At 45.6% G+C, this 26,258-nt stretch overlaps 3 protein-coding genes across 6 annotated transcripts in view; 1 reads left to right on the top strand and 2 right to left on the bottom strand.

The window, feature by feature from the left end:
• Positions 1–18: 18 nt before the first annotated feature.
• On the top strand, positions 19–2,476 carry LOC122183329 (plasmolipin). The gene is made up of 4 exons (XM_042877207.1): positions 19–179; positions 989–1,162; positions 1,768–1,887; positions 1,963–2,476. The coding sequence occupies exons 1-4, from the start codon at positions 51–53 to the stop codon at positions 2,074–2,076; spliced, it is 537 nt and encodes a 178-aa protein (XP_042733141.1). The 5' UTR covers positions 19–50; the 3' UTR covers positions 2,077–2,476.
• Positions 2,477–3,137: 661 nt separating this feature from the next.
• On the bottom strand, positions 3,138–10,481 carry LOC122183226 (ADP ribosylation factor like GTPase 2 binding protein). The gene is made up of 6 exons (XM_042877046.1): positions 10,298–10,481; positions 8,370–8,431; positions 7,580–7,686; positions 7,078–7,163; positions 6,112–6,208; positions 3,138–5,487 (listed from the first exon to the last, which is right to left on the bottom strand). The coding sequence occupies exons 1-6, from the start codon at positions 10,333–10,335 to the stop codon at positions 5,407–5,409; spliced, it is 471 nt and encodes a 156-aa protein (XP_042732980.1). The 5' UTR covers positions 10,336–10,481; the 3' UTR covers positions 3,138–5,406.
• A 1,868-nt stretch (positions 10,482–12,349) lies between these two features.
• Positions 12,350–26,258, bottom strand: part of RSPRY1 (ring finger and SPRY domain containing 1) — a 31,717-nt gene continuing 17,808 nt past the window's right edge. For all 4 annotated transcript variants that reach the window (XM_042877011.1, XM_042877012.1, XM_042877013.1 and 1 more), the window contains 10 exons: positions 25,729–25,787; positions 24,784–24,850; positions 23,930–24,061; positions 23,046–23,161; positions 22,205–22,348; positions 19,124–19,235; positions 18,418–18,520; positions 16,986–17,138; positions 14,528–14,632; positions 12,350–13,222 (listed from right to left, as the gene is read on the bottom strand). In XM_042877011.1, the coding sequence (XP_042732945.1) occupies positions 13,126–13,222; positions 14,528–14,632; positions 16,986–17,138; positions 18,418–18,520; positions 19,124–19,235; positions 22,205–22,348; positions 23,046–23,161; positions 23,930–24,061; positions 24,784–24,850; positions 25,729–25,787 (1,088 nt within the window). In that variant the 3' untranslated portion in view covers positions 12,350–13,125. The remainder of the gene's footprint in view (positions 13,223–14,527; positions 14,633–16,985; positions 17,139–18,417; positions 18,521–19,123; positions 19,236–22,204; positions 22,349–23,045; positions 23,162–23,929; positions 24,062–24,783; positions 24,851–25,728; positions 25,788–26,258) is intronic.

The raw sequence follows: 26,258 nt of genomic DNA, 5'->3' as shown, positions 1-26,258 counted from the left end.
GGCCGCCCCGCCGGTAGCGCTGAGGGCGGCCCGAGCCAAGCGCTCGTGGCATGGCGGGGCTGCCCGGATCTGCGGGGACGCGGAGCAGCTCCCCGGGAGCCCCCGCCACTCTGCCCTCCCCACGCCTCGACGAAGCGTTCCTGTGCTCACCACTCGGGGGACTGATGGGCGCCCAGGCTGTGAGTAGCGGGGTGAAGGGGAGCGGGACGCTTGTGGGTGGAAGCTGATGGGGTTGTGACATCCTTGCAACAGCACCAGCGTGGCTCTCTGCTCCACATTTAGGCTCCCATGGAAGGCTGGGACACGAGGAGGGCAGTGCGAGGGGTGGAGGCGGGAAAGGGATGGAGCTGATAGCAGGACTGCTCCCAAGTGCTCCTCTCCAGGGGCTCCTGCTCTAATGTCTCCTGCTGCCACTGCACAGCGGGGCTTTCCCTATCCCCATTTCTCCCAAACGAGGGTTAAAAATAGATGCACAAGACAAGATGGCATTGTCTGGACTGAAACAACAGCAGCTGAGCAGCAGGAGCATGCGTGCAGCAGGACAAAGGCCACTATGTCCCCTACACGACAATGAAGGACGCAGACATCACAGCTCCTCCTGGCTGAGCTCATGGGAGAGCTGTGGGTGCAGCCCCAGCGGTGCCAGGATGAGGATGGGGCTGGTGAGACCTCCCCAGAATACTGCGGCCAGCTGTGGAGTCCTCAGTGAAGGAGAGATGTGGATCTGTTGGAGCACTTCCAGAGAAGGGGCACAAAAATGACCTGAGGGATGGAGATTCTACTCTATAAGGGCAGGCTGAGAGCTGGAGCTGTGCAGCATAGAGAGAAGGCTCTGGGGAGTCCTGAGCAGCCTTTCGGTATCTAAAAGGGTGGCCATAAAAAAGAAGGGCACAGACTCTTTTAGCAGGGTCTGTTGCGATGGGAACAAGGGAAAGGGGTTTCAGGCTACAAGAGGGGAGATTTAGACCTCCCCCTGCCCATCCTGCAGGTGCTCGGCCTCCTGGTGTGGGCTCTCCTTGCTGACACCACCTACCACCTCCACGCAGCGTATGGCTGGGTGCTGTTTGTGTCCATCTTCCTCTGGGTAGCGACGGTCCTGCTCTTTGTGATGTACCTCCTGCAGCTCCCCATGAAGTTCTACATGGTCCCTTGGCCCCTCATGGTACGTACGCTGGGTTTGCTCCCAGGGTGAGGGGCTGGGCCCTTTTCCTGTGGTTCTCCTAGGAAAAGGGCAGGAATATGGGGTCAGTCCAGCTAGGTGACTGGAGAACCAGAAACCCATCTCCACCCCCGTGCATCAGTAGCACCAGGTGGCACCATGCTGTGACACCAGGTGGGGAACCTCCATGTGGATCAGCTCTTGTACCAAAATGTGTGAGCACATGCCTTTGAAGATCCCTAGTAATAGAACCTTGAAAATGAGCACAACCGATGAGAAAAGAGCTCTCAGATCCCCCGGTCCAACTCCAACCCACCCCCACTGTGCCCACTGACCATGTCCCTCAGTGCTACATCTCCACATTTCTTGAACACCTCCATGGATGGTGATTCCACCACTTCCCTGGTTTGTCAGCTTTCTGCACATCCTTGTCTTTGCCTATGGTAGAGTGCACTCATACCTGGGGACAGCCCTGAACCAACCCTTTGCACCAGGCTGGCGCTCAAGTCTTTTGCTTTTGGAAGAGCCCTACGCAACCGCCCCAAGAGGTGGGCTGCTGGGTGCAAAGCACAGCCCAGATCTCCTCACCTCCTCTTTGCCCTCTCCAGTTGATGATCTTCAACGCAGTGGCAACCGTTCTGTACATCGCTGCCTTCGTCACGTGCTCAGCAGCCGTGCGTCCCACCTCGTGGCGCCAGTGGGATTACAACAGGAGAGCTGCCGCCTCCGTAAGTACAGGCGCGTGGGGCCGTGGCTGAGCTTCTGGGACCGAGTGCTCACGCTGCACTCCGCTCCTCTTCCAGTTCTTCGCCGGCCTCGTCATGCTCACCTACGGGGCGAGCACCTTCTTCAGCTTCCGTGCCTGGAAAGGACCGGGCAGCAACGCAGCCAGCAGCCAGGCGGCCAGCCAGGCGTGAGGCCGCCATCGTGGCCGCTGTCCGTGGTGCTGCAGTCCCGCCCGTCGGCGCTCTGCTCTCAGGTGACCGCGAGATGCTGAGGGCTCACCGAGGTCGAAGCTCCTGCTGGTCCTCGCACGGTGCACAGGAGCCAGCTGCTCGCTGGAACACTTGCACCGAGGAGGCTCACCCCGTTGGCTGCACTCCAGTACTAACATTCACTAAACCAAGCCCGCGTGGCTGCCTGTGGTCGCGCACAGATGCGGTGTAAATAATTGCAATTAACTTATGTCCGCGGGGGCAGAGCTGGAGGATGAAGGCTAGGCCAAGAAAGAAGTCTAAACTGTTATCACGCTGATCTTCAAAATAAAAAAGCCAAAGCACAGTTTTATGCTTTCAATAAATATCTTCCTAAATCCCACATTCGAGTCTGTCTGTTCCACCACAGCTGCTGTCAACAAATCCAGCTTTTGTTCTCTCGGGATGTGGTGGGCATTTGCCACAATTCCAGATGCCCAGCCACTCACCACAACATTTTCCTTCGCATCCTTCTTGTACAAGCTAGTAAGTCTATTTCATCTGGTTTTAATCTATTTACACACAGGCAGCTACTCTGTAAGTTTACCACATACGCTGTTTGCGTGGGTAAAGTTGTGCACAACACAACTTGTATCCGGAGGTGGGCTCAGGAAATTTAAGTACGTTACTGAAAGGTGTGAATTTAAAAGGGACTGCACAAACTGCACTGGAATCACAGAACCAGGAAGAGCTCTCAGACCCCAAATCCAACCTCACTGTGCCCACTGCTCCCATCCCTCAGTGCCACATCCCCACGGCTCTGGGACACCTCTAGGGATGGTGACTCCCCCACCTCCCCGGGCAGCTGTGCCAATGCCTCACTGCACTCATGGAGAGGAATCAGCCCCTGACAGATCTACTTGCACGTGCTGTGGAAGGAAAGCAGGCACAATGGAGCATCAAGTCTCAACAAATACGTACAAAACCCAAAATCCATAAGAAAATTGGCCTCTCAAAATGCATTTTGGTGGCAATGTTAGAACTCTTAAGAAATGAAGTCAGACTTGCACACAGCCCAGCGCATATAGAAATTTAATCTCTTATAAAAGACCTTTGCCTGGTGGAAAAGGCACCGATTGGAGCCCAGTCCCAGCGTGTCACAGAGAAACAAATCATCCCAGGAACATCAAACCACAGAAACCAGCCAGGACGGAGTGAGCAGGGTTTGATCCGGGCAGCTCCACTCAAAACCAGGGGAGCTTTGGTGCAAATTTTCACGGTCTAAAATTGAAATGAAAAAGGAGCAACAACAAAATTTCACTGTGAGTTGGTATCAGCACACCCAAGTGCTTACAAAGAGCTTGAATGCTCACGTGGATGTTGTTCACAGGCGAATGACACAGAGGTCAACCACATCCCCACCTCACAGCCAAACTAATGCATCTAGTCAACACACTATTTGAATTATTTTACAAAATAAATTCATCTCAAAACACTCAACAGAGAATTTGTGAGTTAAGCAAGCAGAACAGCACAGATCTATCAACAGCAAGAAGTGAGGAACCACGCCTCTGTGAAACGGTGACTTTGGTACACAGGAAACTGAGATATAAGCCCCATCCAAATATGAATTCACTCAACACCGTGTGCTCCATCTGGACTCTGAAATTACAATAGGCTGTGCTTAAAACAGAACCACCTCCCCTCTGGGACGTCACTGTCTGGGTATCCACTCGCACTGCTGTTACTTCACATAATTATCCAGAGCAACTGCAACAGGAGAATAAGGATTTTGCTCCAGTTAAAATTAAAAGGGGAAATTTTGGGTTTAGTTAAGAATTAATTCAGCTCAACAATTCACAATTAAAACATTTCAATGGGGTTTCTTTTAAAATTGATAGAACCTTAAATAGTCTGAAGGAAGGAGCTAACCAAAGAGCTCCTGTCCATGTACGAATGGCAGCCCGAGGTCTCGATACCTCCAATTTTAACCTCAGGATTCAGAAGGGCACGTAGCTGCATCTGGTTTGGATCAGAGCTGCTACCCAATGGCCTCACTTTTTTCCTCTGGTAACAGCCACCTCAGGGCATTGCCCTGCTTGCTTCCCAGCCCTGCATGCTGACCATGCTTGAGGGAGCAGCCTGCACAGCCCGGTCTCCTCACTGCTGGTCAAATAAACTACTTCACTTCAGCAATCAAACCCTAGCACTGCTGAGATGACTGGCAGAAGCCAGCAAGGGTCATCTTTGTGCTGGTAGGAGGCTTTCTCCCTGCAAAGCAGGCTGTACTTTTGCTCTGCCCAGGTCCTCATTGGGTGACAGCTGCTGCTGCACTGGCAGGGAACACTCAGTGCTCTGCAGCATCAGCAGCCTGCTCCTGTCTGCTCTCATGCTTTTAGACATGCATTGCCTGAGCGTGTCACGAAGCAGGAGATTAACATGTCTGATAGCACAAGAGCAGAGGGTCACTATGGCTCCAAATACATTTTAATTGCAACTGTCAAGGCAGAAGCAGCTGGGGTTTGGTGTCAGGCTTATGGCTATGGCCCCACTACCAGCACTCACTTCACCAACAGCTAAAAAGCAAACACACATTTTAAACAGCATGCTATTTAGAGCAGCTAATGACAGGTGGTGAACAGGTCCGTGCCCAACGTACCCTCAAGCTTACAGCTGTGCCACTGCCAAACAGAAAGAAACTGCATAGATAGGCCAGCTTTGGAATTGTCACTGTTATTTCCTCAGTGTAGAACAGCTGGGGGCTGAAACAAAGCCAATCAGAACTTTGCACCTTAAGGATGAGACTGACTTAAGCCAATGAGCAGACAGATTTGCACGCTAACACAGCAACCCTCACCCAGCACACAGGCAGCCTGGGGCTAAAACATCCACATATGGAAACATACACTTCTGTAACAAAGCTGTAACATCAGATTAAAGATTAAAAAAGGCATGTATGTATTCACACCTGCCCAAGAGCTGGACAGACACTTTCTTTTTGCATTGCCTTCTTGATTCTTTAGAGTTCTGCCTCTTGGGATGATGGCTGAGAAGCCAACCCAGCAAAAAAACACATACAGCTCTATTTATCGTCTTCTCAGCACGCTGAGTTTCTTTGTAACAGTTAGAATGGTGTGCAAATACTGTGTATTTAAAATACAATTACTCCAGGAGGACTACAGTTCTCTTCTTCTGTGGCCACTGAATACCAGCAAGTTACAGGCATCTGAAGGCACAGTCTGAGAGAGTTTTCATCACATAAAAGCACCTTGATTCTCGTGACCTTTTGTGTTTTAATGTCCCAATGCAAGCTGTAGCAGTGCACCAACTGTTCTAGGAGGAGGAGATGGATGATTTGTTTAGTGATGTCACCACTAATCCACCACTTAAATCCAGACTTCGACCTTCTTTTTCCTAGAAATGTCAGAAAAGAAGACATCCTTAACTCAATGCTGCTTTGAAATACACAGCCTTTTGAGTTCAAAAGATGAAATCCATATTCTGTTTGTCAAACCAATACAAAACTATACATTACCTGAGCATCTGAGCACTCATCTTGCTGAGGGACTTGAAAAAATCCTTAGCAGAGCATTTATTCCCTCTTTTTTCAATCTGTTTCCTCCTCTTCACAACCAAACCTCAGCAAGAGGTTGTGCAGAAGCTGCATTTAGTACCTGTGTGTCACTGCCAGCTGCACACCCAGCTCACAGCAGCCTCCTGCACCCAGGCAGTGCAGTGGGAACTGGTGATACATGGCTCCTGTGGGTTCACCTTTTGTCTCCAGAGTGGAACCCCCAGCTGAAACTATTCCTGCTGCTGAGACACACACTGCCTCCTCACCTTGTGCCCAGGAAGTTACAGGGGTGCAGTTTGAGTTCAAACAGCCTCCCATTTAAGTTCTTTTCCTTTTGGGCCTGTATAACCTGTGAATGAACGCTGTTACCCACCGCGGTGACGCTGCCTTTGTTGCTCTCAGGCAGAGCTGTGCAGAAATAACAGCCATCATGCCAATGAAAATAACCAAAGTGACACACTTACAGCTCTGTAATCCAAGAACATTTCCTTGAAAGCCAGGAAGTCAGTAAAAGTGAGGAGCATATCAAATATATCACCTGCCATTTCGTCTTTGTGCTGCCTACGGAGAGAAGACGAGGAATGAGAAAACCATGCGTTCAATTCTTACTTTAAAATGTGAGGTCAAAAAATGGCACCAGGACACTAACAGAACTTCAACAAGAACATTGCAGGCCTCTCATAAAGCACAATCTTAGACAAGTATTACCTTGCAGCATTTCCAATCGTTATAATACATACATTAAAATATTACCATTTATCTAAACACAAGCTTTAAGAGTATCAGTTTCTTTGTCTGATTTCCATGTGTAAGTCAAAAGAACTCATATCCAACCAGCATTTGTTCCAGTTATTCTACAGTAGAGAAATACTCCAAGTTGTCCTTTCCTATTGTCCTATTTCCTATGTCCTATTAATGGAGCTATTCACTTTAATTAGCCTTCACTAGATGGCCCATACCTGCACAGGTAGCACAAAACCCTTATTGCTGTTAGTCTGGGAGATGCTACTGAGTGGCAATTCAAAGCTTTCTGGATCCACACCTCTAGAGCTCAGTTTAGATCCTAGAGCAGCCCTGCTAAGATTAAAGGGTGCAGCTCCCAGAGTCACCAGGCATAACAAAAACACATCAGGAAGGTGGAGAATGTGAAAGTCTGGTTTTAAACAGGTTCAAAGCAAAAGAAACTTGGAGTAGAAGTGGTTGTGGGTTTGCTTGTTGTTTGTGTTTACCAGTAGATGATTCTAAAACATATTTCAGCCAATACTGCAGGAATTCAGAGTGGCAGAGCACTCCTACTACTATTATGATCCTTAAGGGGGAGCTTCTTTCTCAAGGGAGAGCTGTGAACACCTGAATTCAAATCCAGATAGAAAGATTGAGACACACACAACCCTCCCTCCCCCTCAACAAAAGCAAAGCAGAAGACTCACTGCAAAGACATTGTGAAAGCAGTCATATTAAAACCAGGAATCCGATCGAGCAGTTTTTCTTCAATGTATTTCTCTATCAAAGAGATCTTAAAAGAGAAATAAACAAAGGCCAATCAATCAAAACCAACACAAAAGAAAACCCAATCAGGAATCCCCTCCACCCCGCAGCATCTTAATGATCTTCACATGCAAATTTGAAACCAATCTTCCTCACTTTGCTTTGTCATGCACACAGCACACAGGCTGGATTTCTGTTAGAAGTTAAACAGCTGAACACCGTGTAAGCTTTCAGGTGAAACAAACAGAAAGGAACCCGTGGCTCCAGATAATCCCCCTCTTGCTCACAGAGCACAGCTGTGCTCCACAAAGAGGCAGCAGGCATCACACTGCCTTTGCTCTACGTGAAGCCAGCATGCTACAAAAGGGGGAACGCAAGACCTGATTTTGGCCTTAGGAAAATGAAAAAAGCAATTCATGTGAGGGATAAGAAAAAGCATCTTACGTATTCATTAAAAATAGAAGTGTAGATGAGCTTGTTTTCTTCTGACTCATCGAACTCCTGGTAGTGCTTCTCCATAAAACTCCTCTGTATGGACTGGAAGTCATCATCTGGACCACAACAAAAACACATCATCTAGTTGGGGGCTGAGTCATTCTTTTCACAACAGAAACCCCACTGTCACCAGTCCTCTGCTCTCCTGTGGCAGCCACCCGTGTGGCACACGTGCAGGCAGTCACACCAGGAGCACAGCTGCTGCTGGGCCAGATCCTGGCCCATCTGTGAGAGTACAGAGGGAGCAGCTCCAGCTGAGGGAGCCCATCACCCGTGGCAGCAGCACACGGCTGCTTTTAGGCAGCAGCTCTGACCTCAGGGTGGAATTTAAAGTCAATTGTCTTCCTACAGCTTCTCAAATTCAAAAGTACCAGCAGGACTGCCAGCTACTGAAGGCTTTTTTTCCCCACTTGTGGAAATGAATAAAGCAAATTAGCACCAAACTCAACACAACAGGCAGGCTGCACACCTCTTGGTTAAGGTGAGAGCTGATGATTGCCTCTGCTCACACGGTACAGGACTGGCTTCACTGAACACTCTTACCACCAACAGGTTCTGCCACATCGCAGGCTGCTGTTGTACAAACAGCACACAAAAGGCTTTCCTGTACACTTTTTTACTGCAGCAATGATGAGAAGAAAGGAAAGAGAGGAAAGAGCTTCCATGAGCAGGCAGAGGGTAGACCGGCTGTGAGCGTGCAGCATTTTTAGCACCCATCTTGTCTGCTTGCTGAGCTTACCCATGATGATATCCTCCAGGTACCCAATGATGGCATCAAATTCTGCATCAGATGGGGAGGAGCTGAAAGCAGAAAAGGTGGTATTGCATAAATACACGCTGCAACTACGGGAGAAATAAACTTTACAATTAAGAAGTGTTCAGGAAAGGCCAAGTGCAGGGAAAGCCCAGTAAAGCAAAGCAACCACAATTTCCTAGTGCCAACCTAGGAAATACTCCACGAGACCAATCATGAGACTGCTGTGTGGGATTTTCATTAGGCATCTGTAATGTTTTCCTAACTAAAAAGTTGTTTTACTGGTGTTAATGTTACATAATTCCAGTCCAGATGCAAAAAGAACGAGAAGAGTACAACCATAACACCAAATTAAGCATTTTCCATGCCGTAAATCCAGGCTTCTACCACATTTATTTCCTGGATAACTCAACGTGGTGACCACAGAACTTTAGATGCTGTTTTGCAGTACTTGGCCTTCTTAAACTCAATAAATACATGTATTATTTCACTAAAGAAACTTAAATGCTTTTTCTTGTGCATGCTGCACGCAAAGGGCAGAGCCTCATAAGGTAATGAGCCTCATAAGCAGTAAGCAGATGTTAAGCATCATTAATGATCTGAACACATCCAGAGAAGGAACCTTTAGCAGCAACATTTCAGAACCCTGCTCATTTTATGGCTCTTGTTCAGACACATCAGTTAGAAGCAGAGCAGAACTCTCCCTCAGACTGTGCTGCTTTCAGACAGCAGAGCACCAGAATTCAACCAAGAGCAGTTGAACTGTCTGGCCATAGGGCTCATCCTGACCAGAAAAACCGTAAAGATATTTGAATAAAGAATGCATCTGATCACCAGGCCATGTTCCAGCAACATCCGTGATGTGTTAAAGCTTAGAAGATGAGGTGCGGGAAGCCCAGCAGAGCAGAAAGCACACATTTCCACCAGAGGGCACAGCTCAGCCAGCAGAGGAGCTCACACAGGGCAGCAGCAGCTCTGCGTTCCTCCACGCCTGTCTGATTTCAAGCAACAGGGCTTCTCATTCTGCACTTCTATGCAAGACGACCTTGCTATGGATAATTTTCTTTTCTTTTCTCTCTCTCTCTCCCAATGAACAAAACCACAGTTTTTAGAGGCCTTTCCAGCTTATATTTCACAGCTTATTCTATTAATTTAAGCCAGTTTCAGCTTGTGAAGCACACCACCCGACTGTAGCTGTTCCAAACCAGCACCCATTTGAGTTTCCCTAACCACACCTATACCTGCACATCTCAGCAAACACACGCTCACAAAGCAGCCCGTCGTTTAAGTACACCAAGGCCAGCACAACCTGTGGCCCGTGTGCCCTTGGGGCGAGACAAACAAATGATGGAGAGAGGCACAGCCACATCCCCTTCGGCCACAAGCTTCAGATGAAGAGCACGGCAGGGACAATAGGGTGAGCCTTAACACCCACCTGTGTAAAATTCGGTTAGGTCATGGAAACAATGTTTGGGCTGGGAGGGATCTTAAAGCCCATCCAGTCCCAAGCCGTGCTGTCAGCAGGCACATCTCTTATGGATCAGGCTGCCCGGGGCTCCACGCAGCCCGGCCCTGAGCACCTCCAGTGGGGCACCCTCAGCTCGCAGGGGCTCACTGGCCTCACAGTGACAAGCCCTCTGAGCCCCCACTCTTTCAGTTCAAAGCCATTCCCCATCTCGCTGTCACTGCAGGGCTGTCCGGCTCAGCGCACGGAGTTTGGACTTCACCTCAACTCTGAACGCATGCTCCTCCTCCCTCCCAGCGCTCTGCGCTGCTCTGCGCCCTTGTCGTCCCGAAGGGCAGCATCTACTAAGCAGCACGGCATGCATTCACTCTCGCATTAAATTCCTATTAAGATACGTTAAGCAGGAAATAGCTGCCGTCGGACCCGACGCAGAACGCAGCACACTTACACGGCTACACCGAAGTTCTCCTCCTCCGAGCTCTCCATCCCTCCTGCACAACGCGCAGCTAGCTGCGCTCTTCCTTCTCGTGGCACAAAGTACTGAGGAACCGCACACGGGGAGGCGTTAATAGAAAAGTAATCAAGCCAGACGGACCGCAGGCCCACCCGGCGCACACACCGCCCCGCACCGCCCCCCCTCAGGGCCCCGCACGCCCCCCGGCCCTGCCGTTACCTGGGAAACGCTTCCTTCCGGTCTGGCTGCAGCCAATCGCAGAGCGGAAGCGGCCGCAGAAGTCCCGCCCACACACCGGGAAGAGCCAATGGGAGAAGGCGCGTGCCGCCATGGCAAGCCGGGATGGAGGGGGAAACGGATGGGATCTCGTCCTCCATAAGCTTCCCCCTCACAGCTCTGAGGCCATAACCCCAAGTCCCAGAACAAGCAGAAGCACAAGAGAACGGCAAGCACTCTTCAAGACGTTTTATTTTCAAACAGACCGACTGTGCCACGCTCCATCTCTCCCCTTCTTGAGTTTCCCTCCCCTCAGAGCCCCACAGCGAGCACCGAGGGCAGCAGAAAGCCAGCCCCACCTACAGCCTTTCCATACGTGAAATGAATAGGACAGCCCTCTGCAACACAACCCCTTCGGGTGCTGCTGGCTCTCAGCCCAGCAAAGCAATCTAAAGCATTCAGGTCTCCTTGTGAAGAAGCAGCATGCACTCAGACCCATGTCCACAAAGGCACCTGGGTTATTTGGACCCCTATGTTTCAATCAGACACCTCTGTGGGCCTTGGAGCCTATCTTATCCAGCACTTGGTACTGAGCAGGATTCCCAGGCACTTGGGGGAAGTTTTACCTCGGTTAATCCTGGCCAGGGAACCCAAAGCTTAGAGTTGACGGCATCTATTAAGGCAGAGTTCAAAGTGGTTCTGTCCCACTTCTTCCTCTACAGCACGCTTCGTATCTTTGTGCCTATCGTTGCATTTGGAAGCATTTGGAATTTCATCTCTAAAGATTCCGAAAAGCAGAATGGCAAAGTGGAAAACACCTGAACTTTGCAAAGTAGAGTCCATGAAGAAATGAAGAGGCCCAGGCACCCGTTTGCCATCTGACCTTCATCAAAACAGCTGGAAGAGAATTCACATTTCAGCAAAACCAGCCCTCGCTCCGCTCCCGATTCAGTCTGTATTTGGAAAAAAGCTCAACAACAAAGTGATGCACAGAACTTTCCTAGTGAACACCCTTTACGTGAGGCTCAGAGGACTTCTCTCCCTCCTCCTCCTCTGGATTAAATTCAGCACCCTTGAGTTAGGGAAGGCAGGATGTGAGAGGAACTGCTAGACAGCTTGATTCTGTGTGCAGTGCTGTCAGTAGGAAGCAAAAGTACTCAGCATGAGGAATACATCTCAGCTTTCCTAACAAAGATGGTAAAAGGTTGAGGATAAAATACCTCACAGCGTGAGAATTCACTACAACAGTCTCCACTGCTGAATTGCTGCCAAGAAGTGGGATGGTTATGGTGTAAGTTATGTATGCATTAGTAGAGTTCTACTGTATATCCCAATAATTTAAAAGAGCAACCTGTACAAGTCTTGGAAGAGAGTTACACAGCCTCGGTGCAAAATAAGCTTAACTCCACTGACTTTTGTGCTACTTCACCAGCTGAACCCTGATTCCTTGTAGAAACCTAACTAAGTGGTCAAAAGCTGCTGCTGAAACACATCCTCAACATACAAATGTCACAAATGTGTAACTCAAGTGGAGCAGACGTTTCCCCCCATAAGATCCCTACCAAAATACAAAGTGTGGCCCCAAACCTGCTCAGAGCAGGACTGATACATGACAAGCAAGGTGCATTTTTAAGGAGTTACAGAATAAGACTGAACTTGTTACTTGGATAACATTCCCCCCCCCCCTTTCAAATACACTGGCCCAGAATTCTTCTCTACGCTTTTAAGTTAGCTCAATATTTTCCAAAGTGAACATAAGCTTCAAAAACAATACTAATTAAAAAAAGATGTCTGTAGATACCTTAAAAAATACCCAGAATATCAAATTAATTCCAGTCCAGCATTATAATTAGTTAAGAATACCTCCCGAAAATGATATCCTCACAAAAAAATGTGGATATTGAAGTTAAAAGCATCAGAAACCTCATGTACTTGAAAATACCACCAGCCTTTGAGTAGTTAAAAACAAATCAGAATTTTCTTTGGAATCACCGAGTTATGAAAACGTGAATTTCTCTACAGTCTCCACACTGTCCTTTCAAATCAGTCTGTGTACAGATCAAGTCTTGGAGCAGTTCAACATCCACTGTTGGAAGATATAGTCTCTGACCAGCAGGAGGCTACATTGAACATTGGCATTCTTTTTCAGTATTGACTTCTGCCCAAAATAGAGGCTTTGGAGCACGAGACTGAGCGGCCCTGCTTTAGGAGATATTTCCTTTCTGAAATGCATTGTATGTGTACTTCCAGTGCAAATTTTTTCAGCACTTGCGACAGGCGAGAAGGAAAAGGGGAGGAAGAGAGACGCCCTCCTATGCTCTTGCTTGGAGGAACCAATAGCCATAACACACCAAACTACCAGCTTTCCTTACTGTTGAAACCAGTTCCCACTGCTGGCAACCTGAAACAGCTTATTAAAGATTTTTTTTTTCTTTTTTTTTTTTCTTTTTTTTTTTTTTTTCTTTTTAAAGATAATCAGCTTACAGTTTAGCATGAAATCTGGCCATGGCTACGGTTCTATGTGCGTAAAGATTGGTTAGAGATGCTTTCCCCTTTCTGTATTGGTTGGAGTTCATTAAAAACAAGTCTGTAGTACTTCACGTGTGTCATGAAATGTGAGAAATCTGTCTGACTCGGGTCTGTATTTCCTGTCGACACAAAGGGCAGGTCTCCAGTTGCAAGGCACACTCCATGCACAGGTCACTGGAGGAGAAAGAACAAGAAAGAAAAGGCCTGGGTTTACAGCATTTACAAATACTTACAAAACAAAAAGAAAAAAATAAAATAATCAAATGTTCCACAGTTTATTCAGCCTGCTTCAATTAAAAAAAGCAATCAAGGTTAAGTCCTTCAGTGCAGAGATCAGGAACAGCAAGTCAGGCGTTGTGGGTCCACGCGCTTTGAGAGGAGCTCTTGCTGCTCAGCACCTTCACAGAATCACAGAATCACAGAATCACCCGGGTTGGAAGGGACCCCAAGGATCATGTAGTTCCAACCCCCCTGCCTAGCAGGGCCACCAAACATACACATTCAGATCAGGTTGCCCAGGACCCCGTCCAACCTGGCCTTAAACACGTCCAAGGACGGGGCATCCACAACCTCCCTGGGCAGCCCGTTCCAGGGCCTAACCACTCTCCTAGTAAAGAACTTCCCCCTAACATCCAACCTAAATCTTCCCTCCTTCAACTTGGATCCATTTCCCCTAGTCCTGCTATTGTCAGCCTTACAGACCTGGAGCTGCTGGTGCAGACTGCCAGGATTACACCTGCACTCTTTACTTCCTCTCAGCACTCGCTCTGGTCTGGAGTAAAGACTGCCAAATTTGACACAGCTTCTTGCTGAGGCACACTGGGTGTCTGCTCTTCTTCTACTTGGAAGCAGTCTTGCCACTGTCTTCCTGCCACAGTGAGTGCTCTAAAGACACTACAGAACTGGACTTCACTGCATTAGCTTCCCAGTAGGCTACTGAGAATCACAGGATGATTAAGGCTGGAAAAGACTTCCAAGAGCATCACATCCAAGCATCTTGGGCTACATCAACGTAGGAAAGTACCAGGTGCCAGTATTTATCATGCTGCTGCCCCATTTTTATCTTCTATAGAAATCTGTGACTTCAGATTATCGACTTATTGAATGTTTAATGAATATCTGGGTGTACAATGAGTTTCCTACTCCCCTCACGATATGGATCGTGCACGCAGCACCTGTACTAAGCCAGCATTCATCAACAAAACCTTTGAAACCAAGTTAGACTGCTCTGTTCCTTGCCCAGAGCTAGCATACTCACAGAGCCACCGTGTAAACCCAGCAAGGTTAGTAGGAAAGGGAGGAAGTCTGTGCTTAACTGCCATCAGACACATCCTTAAAATGATGAGTTATTTCCTTTGTGCTCTGAAGTCAATCAAGATAAGCAGGGACTGCATCTGACCTCAACTAAGATATGCAGACACTGTTTCTTGGTTGACTTCTTCCTATTTGCTTTTTATAAAAAACAAAATTTGTTTTTACCTGTGTCCACACGGCCTGAGTTCTGTGTCTGCTACCTCATCACAGCAAAGCGTGCAGCAGTTCTCTCTGATGCTCACTTGCTTCAGCAAAGCCAGACGCCTGTGTCTGAAGAAAGAGATGTATCCCTCACATTAGTTGGGCTCTGAACTACTTGGGGTATTGCATCAGTACCAACACAACACGTCCTCATGCTCCTCAACACTGATAAACAGCACAAACAATAAAACTTTAAAACATCCTGAGTTTCTCTGAGCAGCCTTTGTTCCCTTGTTGTGGTCTGTCAGAAAGGAATAAAGAGAGTTAGGTTACAGTTCCAGCTCTCACAGCTGAACATTTCCATTAAAGTGTTGTGTTTGTGTATTTTCAAGAGGAAAGCAGCACCATCAAGAAAGCTTGGAAACCCTACAATGCTGTACTACAGTTCAGAAGAACACAGATTGAAAAGAAAACTGACAGCCCAGTATATGGCAAACAAGGGAAGACAGCACACACTCCCTTCTCTTTGACATGTATGTTATACAAAGGAGTCCCTACAACATTTCAGGAGTAAAAACTGTACAAACACATATCCAATTACATATGTATATATACATAGATGTGACAAATTATAATTATAAGCAATGCTTATATAGAGAGAGGTGTGTGTATGCAGGTAAGTGCACGCATTAAAGAAAATCGTGTTAATTATTATTATGATGAGGAAAGTCCTTTTTGATCAAGCTAGTTTATTAAAAAAAAAGTCCATGTGTCATTTCAGACTAGCAGGTGATATCAGAGCAAGCTGGCAGAGCTCCCACCTTTGCTGAAATATGACATTTCAGACTTGGAATGCATTTACAAGACCAAGCCAGATGGTGGCAGGGTGCAGTGCCCGGCCCAGGCTAACACTGCATCCACTGTAACCCCACAGGAGTTTATGTTAACCCCAGTGATGGATAACTGGGGTCCTACCTTGGGTCCTAGCCTTTTTTCCAACTCCCTGTTAGGATCAAAGCTGTCTTGTAGCTGTATGCCAATCATAATCTACTGAACAGTTCAGATGCTGTGAACTAACATCATCCCCTCCACACACAGAGAGGCAGTGTCCAATGCTGAATGGAGCCTTTCAGTGCTATCGCTGGGTAGGCACAGACACAGGAGGTGAATGCCTCCAGGCAGACAGCAACAAGAAGCCAGTTCCACCTCCTTCTGTACAGCTTTTGTGACAACCAAAGCCTCATTCTTGCAGCTATTGCTTAAGCACTGTGAGGCCAGGGCCACAGTGACACCAGTGCCATCACACCCAGTCATCAGCTCCTTTCAGCACACAGCCACGAGCTAACAAAGTCCTCATGCAGAGCATGAAGCTGTTAAGACACCTGCTGTGAAAAAGGGCTGATCGAGAATGACAATTAACAGATCAGCTTAATGAGCTAAATCAGACTCTCACTTAAAAGACCTCCAGTGTCAAGCAGGTGTGAATTTCTCTGGCTACAAGGAAGCGCAAATTGTCTTGCAGGTTGGATTTCATTTCCTCCTTGCATGCACTCAGTTTCACACACCTCAGGCCTTGTGGCTCGGATCCAAGGTTAAGGTAGGTTTTCTATTTTTAAGTAGCATGCTATTCCAGCACATAACTCACTGTAACAACCAGCTAGGTAATCCAAAACCAATCTGCTTTTCTCATGGCTGGGGTACCCACTTCCAACTTGATGAGAAGCAACAAAAGAGCCTCTGAACCACATGCAGAACAGCCTAAAAAGCCATCATTAGACAAAGTTGGAAAGGGACACACACCATCATTCTCCTGTTACTGTGTGTGTGCCAGAAAATTGTGTCATTACCGATGACCTAATCCAGAAAAGCTGTTAGGTTTCAAACCTGCCAACAACACAGGAAGTTCAGGAAGGATTTACCCAAATTTTGCAAATTTTGGTGGATTTAGGTGGCTGAGCACATGGAAATTTGAATGACCTCTGTTGGCAGAATCCACGAAAAGGAGTTAACTTTCACTGCAATCAGAAAAGCCCAACAAGACTTACAATAATAATTAATATATATAATATATATATATAATATAATATATATATAATATATAATATATATAATATATAATAATAATAACCTGCACTACTACCAACATCAAATTAGGTCACTTTTAAATAAGACACACTGTTTAATTACAACTATAGGTCCTCAATCAACCTAATCATTCTTACACAGCACGAGACACTTCTAGTCCAGTTTACTGTGCAACTTTAAATTAGCCTAATATCACAAGGAATTACTTTAATGGTATGTCTGTGTATTTCTGTGGGCTCTATTTACTATACCTATGATATGATCCTTTTCTAGAAGAGACCTGTGGAGGCATGACCTCAGAAAAGATCACTCTTATAAGCTCTTCTAAGGATAGTGTAAGGCTACACAACTCAGAAGTGAAGTATTTCATTCCTCTGTACTCAGAGGAAAGGATTACCTTGGCAAAATGATCTTCTCCTCTGCTGTCAGGAAGGCATAATCATTAAAGGTACTAAATTTCATTGGTGGTGGGTATTTGAAAGGTTTTGCCCCAAAGTTGAACTCGCATTGTTGGTAAGACATGAAACTCGCTGCAGCAAAAAAGCCAGATCTGCAAGAGGAGGAAGAAACATTTTAGGATGTTACAGCACTGAGAGCTTTCTAGAAGCAATGCCTCGTTACAAACAAAAATACACCCTGAACATTTTCTTAAATAGATCTGGTTAAGCTAGCTGGAAGAAAAACCTGTAACACACCCCATGTCAGCTGCTTATGTCGTCCCTTTCGTAGTTCTCAGCCCTGGAATTTACTGTCAGAATTTATCTGAATTTACTTCCCAGTCAACCAAAAGAGGCTGCTTGCTTACAACTGGGATTAGTCACACTTACAGTAAGAGCAAATACATACATCTCAACAGCCCACAGCCTGATCCTCTTTACATCAATCAGCTCAGGTCTCTCCTTCAGTAGCAGAAGTGGAAATAACATTTTCCTCCCAAACAACTGTTTGGTGCACCTGCAACGCTGACAGCCATTGGGGAGAGCCACGTGCCCTCTGCTCCTGGCTGCTTTATTTGATCAGGCACAAGACAGGCAAACCTGCAAGGCACACAGGTTCCCTACCAGCGAAGTACACCATGAATTCAGGCCTGTGAGCTCCCTTAGCACCATGCCCATCTGTCTCTCCTTGCTCCTGCAGGATTACCCTGGGACAGCTGTCTGCTTCACAGCCACACAGACACCTTATAAAAACACCAGAGCCATCACCCCTTTCAGTTTTATTTACAGGAAGTCCCCGAGCTGAATCATACTGTAACTGCACAGAAGAACCTGCAAAGTAAGTGCCAGACTCCACATGAAAAGAGAAACAAGCTGAATAGACCAGATATTTTGTAAGACTTTACACTGTGCTGCTTCTGTCTTACTAGCATCTTGAGCTTCGTTTTGATAAGGAAATCTGAATGAAGTGATTAGCACAGCAACGTCCATTTAGAAACTACTGTAGTGTTTAATTAAGCTGCATGGGAAGCCTCTCTCAACTATCACAACAGCTTCCCAGAGCTGAAATGCTGAACTCCTCTGTGACAGTTAGAGGAATCAGTCACATGTTAATTGTAAGAGTTGGAAATACTAGCCTGACACCATCCTGTAATGCAGTCAGAGAGATCCTGCCCTGTATATTCAATACACTGCCCAGGCCCCAGCCCCACTGCAATGCAGCAACTTCATACAGCCTTTAGAATGCACAAATCCACTCGATAACGTTATCTGAGTTGTGACATTTCTAAGCAACTTTCAGCTGGGAATTAACTTTTCAAATGGAATGTTTTTCAGGTAATTAGAACTGTTATCCATACAGGTCACTGTCATTCCCACTGAGCACATACTTACACAGCTGATGAAAAGACTTGCTTCTCGGCAGGCAGCTGGTTTCCATTTAAATAGAAGATCATTTGCTTTTCTTGCAAGTCTAGCAGAAATCCTATTGTGTCTCCTTAAGTGCAAAACAGAGATCGTTTAAATCGTTCAATTACACTGCATGCCAATAGCTGAAACAGTTAAATAGAAGCATCGTGTACCTTAGTGAGCTGTCTCACTAAGGGCGAGCACAGCAAAAGAAGTAGAGTGGAACAGGCTGTACTAGCAAAACACAAGGCAATGTGGTCAATACATAAAGTATTTTAGTCTGCCTATGCTGTGCAATGGGATGGAAGGAGAGCTGTTCTCTCCCCACCTGCCTCTCCCTGGCTGTTCTGCAGTTACTGAAGATACCCTCAGAACACATACTTGCTAACTTCCTAATATGCTTGTGCCAACCTTGGGAGAAATTTGTAATAGAAAAGGCAGCACAGAGAGCAGTTATCCAACTACACTCTACACGTATTGCACAACAAGAGCATGGTGCCCACTTTGCATCCTTCAAGCACTACTAGGAAAGCACAGTAATTATTAAACACTTCACATCATCAGGATTAGGCAGTAACTATTTCAGTCACACCTGCTAACAAGCTATGATGCCTGCAAAAGGAAGAACCCTGTGCAGAAATCCAGCTAGGATAAACAGCAAATTCAGATAGGCTGAATATAGTCTGAATACCTTCTTTCCAGCAGGGATGGGAATGTGGTTTACTTCTGGCATTATACCAAATCAGCTGCCGGCAGCCATCGTAAGCACAGGAATACTCATCATCTCCAATGCCATAACCTTCCTTTAGGAAAAGGAGAAGCATTTCAGCCTGCAGCCATTCCTCAGAGAACTCAGCTAAAGCATTCAAACTGAACCACTCCTCCCAGAGCAAGATGGGATCCCTCCACCACCATCTCCGTTCTTCAAGAGCCTCGGCTTCGTTTTCACATCAGAATGAGTTTGTTGGAGAGCAAAGAGGAATAAAAGAAAGGGATATCCTCCCCAAACTGCTTTTCAGTCTCTGTGAGCTATTTTCTCTGCCTGTCTACTTAAATATCTCAAGTCCAGTAGCTGAATAGCTATCTTCCCTTCTATCTTCCCTTCTTGAAGCTTACAAAGTCAACACAGGCACACAACCTCTCTCTTATCTGGAGGTCGGCCTTGTAACAGACACCCACCCCATCCCCAAGAGTGACCAGAACACACAGCACAGACAGATATCAGTCCCATGGACCTTCACTGAACGTGCTGCATGTTCTGCCCCTCCCAGTGTCAGCCTCCCTCTGTTTGAAAGGAGTCCCAAGCAAGCACAAGTTTCAGAGCAGCAGATGAATCCAATACACAGGAGAGTCCGAATGTGAAATCCAGAGGCGTTTTGGAAGACAGCTTCCTTACGTGGTTGGTCTGCAGAGCAAACACCAGCCAGGGCCTGATTACATAAGGTGTCCCAATTAAAGTTAACCTCCGCTCATGAATGTTTCATGTCGTATTCAGGATCAGTTTTTTGTTTATTGTTATATATATTGTATATTGTTATGTATATTGTTATACATACAGAACATAAAGAGCATGTGGCTTCTCTGATGCGTGCTCACAAGATAATTTCTTTATGTTCCAGACAGAAGCCTGATGAACTTATATGCCAGCAGCATTCACTCACCAGCAAAACAACCATAGCAACAGAGAACCCAGCTCAGATATGACAGCTTCTGTTTCCTTGTACAGGAAAGAGACAAAGCTGCATCCACACCAAGCACCTTAACAGTAAGTGGGGAAAAAAATCTTTTAAACCTCTTAACATTCTGAAGGCAGACACGCTGTCTTTCACTTCAAACAGTTCCCATTACACTCAACAACAACAATGCCTGTGCTTAGGACAGGTCTGTAGGGTTTGGCTGTTTTTGTTGTTGTTGTTGTTTGGTTAAGTAAATTTAAAACAGCACTCAATGCCATGCTAGAACTGGGAGACTGGACTTTGGACGTGATACAGACACACATACATGTACCAGCAGAAGACAATGCTATTTACACCACTAAAAAGTGCAGAAAGAACATAGGAAGTTTCAAGGTAGTTGGTGAGAAAGGCCACACTCCATTCCCATGTGTTTCTTGCCACTGATGTTTCCATTCACCTCACATCTCACATCTCTATTTGGCCTACCTTCATTTTAGCTTCTGCATTTGTCACAGCTGTAGAATAACTTCCCATAATGATCAGAAATGAGCAGATTTAACTGCTTACCTCTGTATTCAAAATAAGTAAACACTTCTCCTGAAGGAAATGCCAAGTGGGATCAGAAAACCATGTAATGACAACTATGAAGTTTACCTGGATTACAGCTATATTTCTTGTCAAGCTCAGCCAGTAGCAATGTCAACTTAAAGTCTCAGCCCTGTCTTTCCATTCCAGTCAGCAGCAGTAAGCTGCATCATCTAAGCCTTCTGTATTGAATTTTTAACTTGTGCTTTGATGAACTTGACAATGGCTAACTTTGGAAGGCTGATAACGTGGGAAGTTCCTTCTAAGCTGAAGCAGACAAGTTTGTTGTGTAGCAGCCACTACACTTTCTCAGCATTATGAAAATAGAGAAGCAAATACACTACAGCATATTGAGTTTGACAGCCATCCAGTTTTACCATGAATATTTAAGGAGAAAGAGGTCCCAGTTCCATCTCCACTAACATTAGCAGAGGTTTTTCTCTGACTGTAGGTCTGGACAGCATGTTTGCCAGCACTTAAGTATGATGTGCCATGTAAGAGCACAACTTTAAAAATTAAATACTGAAAAGAATATCTAGAATAAGATACCAAGCTAGCTGGAGAATAAAAGAAACTGTAAATAAGCAAGTGTACTTATTCTATATTATCAGAACAAAGGCAAAAATGCAGAGAATTCAGTCTTTCTGTAATTCTTATGTTTAATCAAAAAAGCTGCCACATTCCTGAACTGCATCACATTGCTTCTACCAGCAGGACCAATGATGCTGCATTATCCCAAAATCACCTGAAAAAAATATTTCCCTAGTGAAAATTAACAGAACAGGAATATAAATATAAAGGGAGCCTACAAACAGGAGGGGAGCCAGCTCTTTACAAGGGTAGATAACAGCAGGACAAGGGGAAATGGTTTGAAGTTGAGGGAGGGGAGATTGAGTTTGGATGTCAGGGGGAAGTTCTGTACTGTGAGAGTGGTGAGGTGCTGGAACAGCTGCCCAGAGAGGCTGTGGATGCCCCGTCCATCCCTGGAGGCCAGGTTGGATGGGAGCCTGGGCAGCCTGGTTAAATGTGGAGGTTGGTGGCCCTGCCCTTCTATGGCTCTACGATTCTATGCTAAAGAGAGAAATCAAATGGCTGTTTGATGACCTGCACAAAAACGAGTGCATGATAACCTACCAGATCTTAGCAAGCAATTGTTTACTTCACAAAAAACACTGACAGAAACCACTGCTGTTACCTGAAGACTAAAGAGTTCCCAAGAAGAGCATAAAGCACAAGACACAAACCATTTCCCTGTAACACACAGGCAATGGCAAGTAGATACGCTGTCACTGCTAGCAATTATGAAATATTTGTGTGACCAGTGTCAGTGTGTTGCAATGACAACCCTGCCCTTCCTTGTACTGCTTGCATCAATAAAAAACAGCTCTGCTAAAGTAGAGGAAAATTAAGTGAAAGGTGTAAATGCCCATTTACTGCCACAGAATAATCAGAGTTATTTTCCCGTGCGTTGAGAAGTACACGATTGGCTGGATGACACTGCATGTACTCACATGATTGAGGAATTTACTGTCTTTGGTAGCCCATCCTATTTGCATCACTCCCGAAGTAATGACTGTAACTTCATAGTACCAAACTCCAGAGTCAACGCAGAACGTACACCTGACGCTTTCAAAAGAGGAGGCATCGCACCGAGCCTGCCAAAACCAAGACAGAAGTTAATCTGCTGCAAAACAAGCATTTCAACAAACTCCTTTCCTCCCCCCCCTTTGGATGAAGTTTCTTGCACGTAAGAATACATAGGCACAGTGTTAGAGGCAATACAATTTCAAAGTGCCATGGGTAACAGTCACACCCTAACCGCTGAGTAGGCAAGGCTGAAATGTGGTCAGTGATAAGAGAAGGGAGGAAGTCAAGCACTGATGGAATCAATTTTAAATACTTAGAGGTAACCAAGACAGGAAGACCTAATGTCACTGGCTGTCAGCTAGCTCTTACTACAAGAGCCAAGGTGGTCAACCTTACTTTTATTCTTTATAGGTGAATTTTCACGTAACAGAGGAAATGAAACAAAACATGGCTGAGATAAGAATCCTGCTTCTATAAGTGCCTCAAGATCAGGCAATACAAGCACAGGGATCACAGTAGTAAACAGTTTTAGTTGAAATTAAAATTTCAGTGGCTCTGGGCAGCCTGGTCTGGTGGTTGGTGACCCTGCCCATGGCAGGAGGGATGCAACTAGATGATCTTTGAAGTCCTTCTCAGGCTGTTCTATGACTCCACGAGGCAATTTTAATTAAAAAATGAGCTGTAAGTGCTCTGCTCCCCATTCTGAATATAGGCATTGCTTCACTTTTTCTTTCTCCAGTTGAAACCATGAAATGACATCCTTACCTCTAATCCATGTGGTGATATCTTCAGGTATTCACTGACATCATTGCTGTTTAGCATAGCCCTGATGTTGGTCAAGTCAACCTTCTCATATGTAAACTGCCTGCCTTCTTTTAAAACTGCAAAATAAAATTAGTTCAAGTGACTGCTACAGCAAAGCTTCGTTTTGAACAATTCATGTAGCAAAAATAATAATAATAATCATAATCATCATTCTTGTTAGGACCCAGTTCACTTCTGGCATAAATGAATGAAATACTGGCATTCTGCCTGCAGGGAAACAGCACCTCTTGCAATAAACGTTCTCTAAACAGCAGAACCTAATAGATAACTGTCTAGAGCTCCTTCAGCCTAAGTATTACTTTCAAGAAATCCACAGGCAAACAAAAGGCATGCAGGTTTATACCAAGATGCCAATTGTTTCAGGGTTTACCACTGTATTTGTATATTCAGTAGGACAGGGCTTTCTCAATTCATCACATATGGCAAAGTACTGTGGGGACAGAAAACATACAAAGAGTTTTCTACTCTCTCAGTTTCAAGTGGGTGAAGAACTTGAGCTGAGCCAAAGCAGCTCTTCCCCTTTTCACGTGGGAGGATCTGAAGCATTTATCTTACCAGGCAGCAAATTGCTGACACGTAGACATTAACTTACAAATCAAGATCTTATCTTAGGGCTACTTCTTATTTCCCTAATTTGCTACAACACTTGGCCAGACGTTTACTAAACAACCACCATTGGCCTACCATATATTGACTGGAGCCCCTTAAGCCCAAGAAGCCTGTTTTCCCAAATTTAACCAAAGGACATTAGAAACTACCAAGTCCTCAAACCTCTTTCCTCGGAGGATTGCCACTAAATGAATCTATCCCTTTGCTATACCTACACAGATTGTCTAAACTCCACTGGGCACAGAATCCAACCTGGCGTTTCAAATAGTCTGGGTGATCTGTCCATTTCTCTAGCAGGATCAGTTGGTCACTGATGCGGGATTCAGAAACTGTCATTTTATTTTCACCTGCAATTTGAGAGCAAAAAAAAGAGAGAGGAACTCCTATAAACCAACAATACGTTTAGATAAAGAAGTAGCACTGCACAAACACAGTAGGAACAGAAAACAACAGCAAAAAAAACAACCCAACATACCAACTTTACATCCCAGTGTTAAGTTCCACTCCCAAACTAACCTTGCAATCAGATACAGCACCTGCCTGCACAGTCAGACCAGAGACAATCAAACAGTGGCTGTTCTCCATCTTAATACAGATTCCCCCCCCCCCCCCAGTAACAAAGGTTTCCTATTGTAACTCTTTATGATGCCATTGCTTGTTGAGAAGCACTGAGTTCCAGCAAAACTCTGAGGGCTTTGTGGGTGGGGGTGTCATTCAAGCAATAAATGCTTTTCCTGCCTGCACGCACCCAGCCATCGCTGCTCTGAATCTCTTGGATACACGTTTATTTCAGTGACAACAGCCTCGTGTCATAAGACTTTATAAGACTCTTTTCCATCTGATGAGCTCCGCACTGAGCTTCTGCAAATAGCTCAAGGGTCCTGAGGGGTTGCACTAACAAAGTAAATATTCCCTCCTGCTTCTAAGTGCACCAATATTTCTCTGCCACATTTCGTATCATTTCAGTCCTTCTTACTTACAAGAAATGTGATCTGATGAAGCAAATGACAACCACACGCCGCAGAAGCTGTAATGTTACTGTTAAGAGCAGCACTGGGCTGATACTTACTCGTTTGTGCAAACTTCTCCAGGGCAATTAGTGCAAAAAGCATCACTGTCGGATGGGACTGGAAATTCTAAACATGAGCAGTAAGAACAGTCAGTAAGCATGTGATACAGGTGGGTAGGAAGAGCTCTCTGTCACCGAATGCCTTAGGCTGAAAGTCACCTACACCCTCCTTCTGCCAACAGTTGGCTCGAGCAGATCAGGATGCTTTGGCCTGTGAACTTCTGAGGATCTCTAAGGGTGGAGCTCAATTTATTCTATCAGCTAGGAACACCAACAAACCACACTCAAACAGGATGCATGAATTTTCTCCCTGCCCTCCAAGAGGTCATAGCAAATAGCTTGAAGTCAACCAAGCAGGCCACTCAGACCAATTCTTCACAATGGCCTCTCTTCATCTCACAACAGTCCCACAACTGTGCCACTGAGCTCACAAGTGGAATCAGAACTGACTTTTGTCTTAGCATTGACTTGAGAGCACTGAATAGAAACTTGACCTTTCTAGAGCAAAGGACAGAACTGCTTCTCCAAAAGCAAACAAACAAAAAAACCCCTCTCAGCTTTCTGACAGGCTTCCATGAAGCCTCCTTCTTTTAACTTACTGTAAAAACAAACTAAGAACACAAAGAGGAAGACGAGGGTCTTAAGCATAAAGAAAGTAATCCAAAATAATTACTGCAGAGGAAGAAAAAAAAGTTTGCACTTGACAACAAAAAACAGAGGAATAGTGATGAGAAGCCCTCTGTATCACATGCAGCAAGGTTTGGTTACTTCAAATATCTTCTTAAAACCAGGAGATGGGAACAGCAGAGTCTCGTGTATTTTAGGGGATATTTTCACTGGGACTTTCTGAACATTATCAGTATTCACCAATCAACCCAGACTTCTCACACAAAGCTGTTCTCATCACAACAAATGGATACATACTAAAGGATTGAAGGCACTTACCAAACTGTGAAGTAAATATTCCAATATGCCTGGGCTGAGTAAGCCTATACTTGCAGGACCTGTAAAAATATTGGAAGTTAGATCCACCCATGGGAACTATCATACATCCACCACTGCTTAGAAGTGTAATACAGAGCAGAAGAGTCTGAGTGCCATTTAATTGCAGAGGGAAAGTATGAATCATAGAATGCCTTGCATGGGAAGGGACCCCAAGGATCACCAAGTTCCAACCCCCTGGCCACAGGCAGGGCCACAAACCTCCATAGAGGCTGAAGACTCACTATCTCCATTTACCAGCAGCTCTAAATAAGCCAAACCAGGGGTCTAATACAGCCTGTTTGATTGTGAGCTATACAGTTTGCAGCAGCATCATGACAAGTAGTCAATTAAAGAAGCTACCCTAAAATACTGCCTGTTCATCCAGAAGAGATGCAAGGGAACTTGAACTCTGAAAAGCCGTGGTGGATTCCACCACAGCATGAACAGATTTGCTGTCTGAGCTGCTGCAATTAGCAGGCACTGGGTCTCAT

The sequence above is a fragment of the Lagopus leucura genome, unplaced genomic scaffold, assembly GCF_019238085.1.
Source record: "Lagopus leucura isolate 7727_CA_CO unplaced genomic scaffold, USGS_WTPT01 Super-Scaffold_100017, whole genome shotgun sequence".
Classification (NCBI taxonomy): domain Eukaryota; kingdom Metazoa; phylum Chordata; class Aves; order Galliformes; family Phasianidae; genus Lagopus; species Lagopus leucura.
The sequence above is the reverse complement of the archived record's forward strand: the minus strand, read 5'-3'. Positions and strand labels throughout refer to the sequence as shown.

Coding starts and splice junctions, on each gene's coding strand:
- LOC122183226 (XM_042877046.1), bottom strand. CDS start 10,335: ATGGAGAGCTCGGAGGAGGAGAACTTCGGTGTAGCCGT. Junction 7,687..8,369: donor CCTGGAGGATATCATCATGG/GTAAGCTCAGCA, acceptor GTTGTGGTCCAG/ATGATGACTTCCAGTCCATA. Junction 7,164..7,579: donor CTTCTATTTTTAATGAATAC/GTAAGATGCTTT, acceptor TTCTCTTTTAAG/ATCTCTTTGATAGAGAAATA.
- LOC122183329 (XM_042877207.1), top strand. CDS start 51: ATGGCGGGGCTGCCCGGATCTGCGGGGACGCGGAGCAGCTCCCCGGGA. Junction 180..988: donor GACTGATGGGCGCCCAGGCT/GTGAGTAGCGGG, acceptor CCCATCCTGCAG/GTGCTCGGCCTCCTGGTGTG. Junction 1,888..1,962: donor ACAGGAGAGCTGCCGCCTCC/GTAAGTACAGGC, acceptor CTCCTCTTCCAG/TTCTTCGCCGGCCTCGTCAT.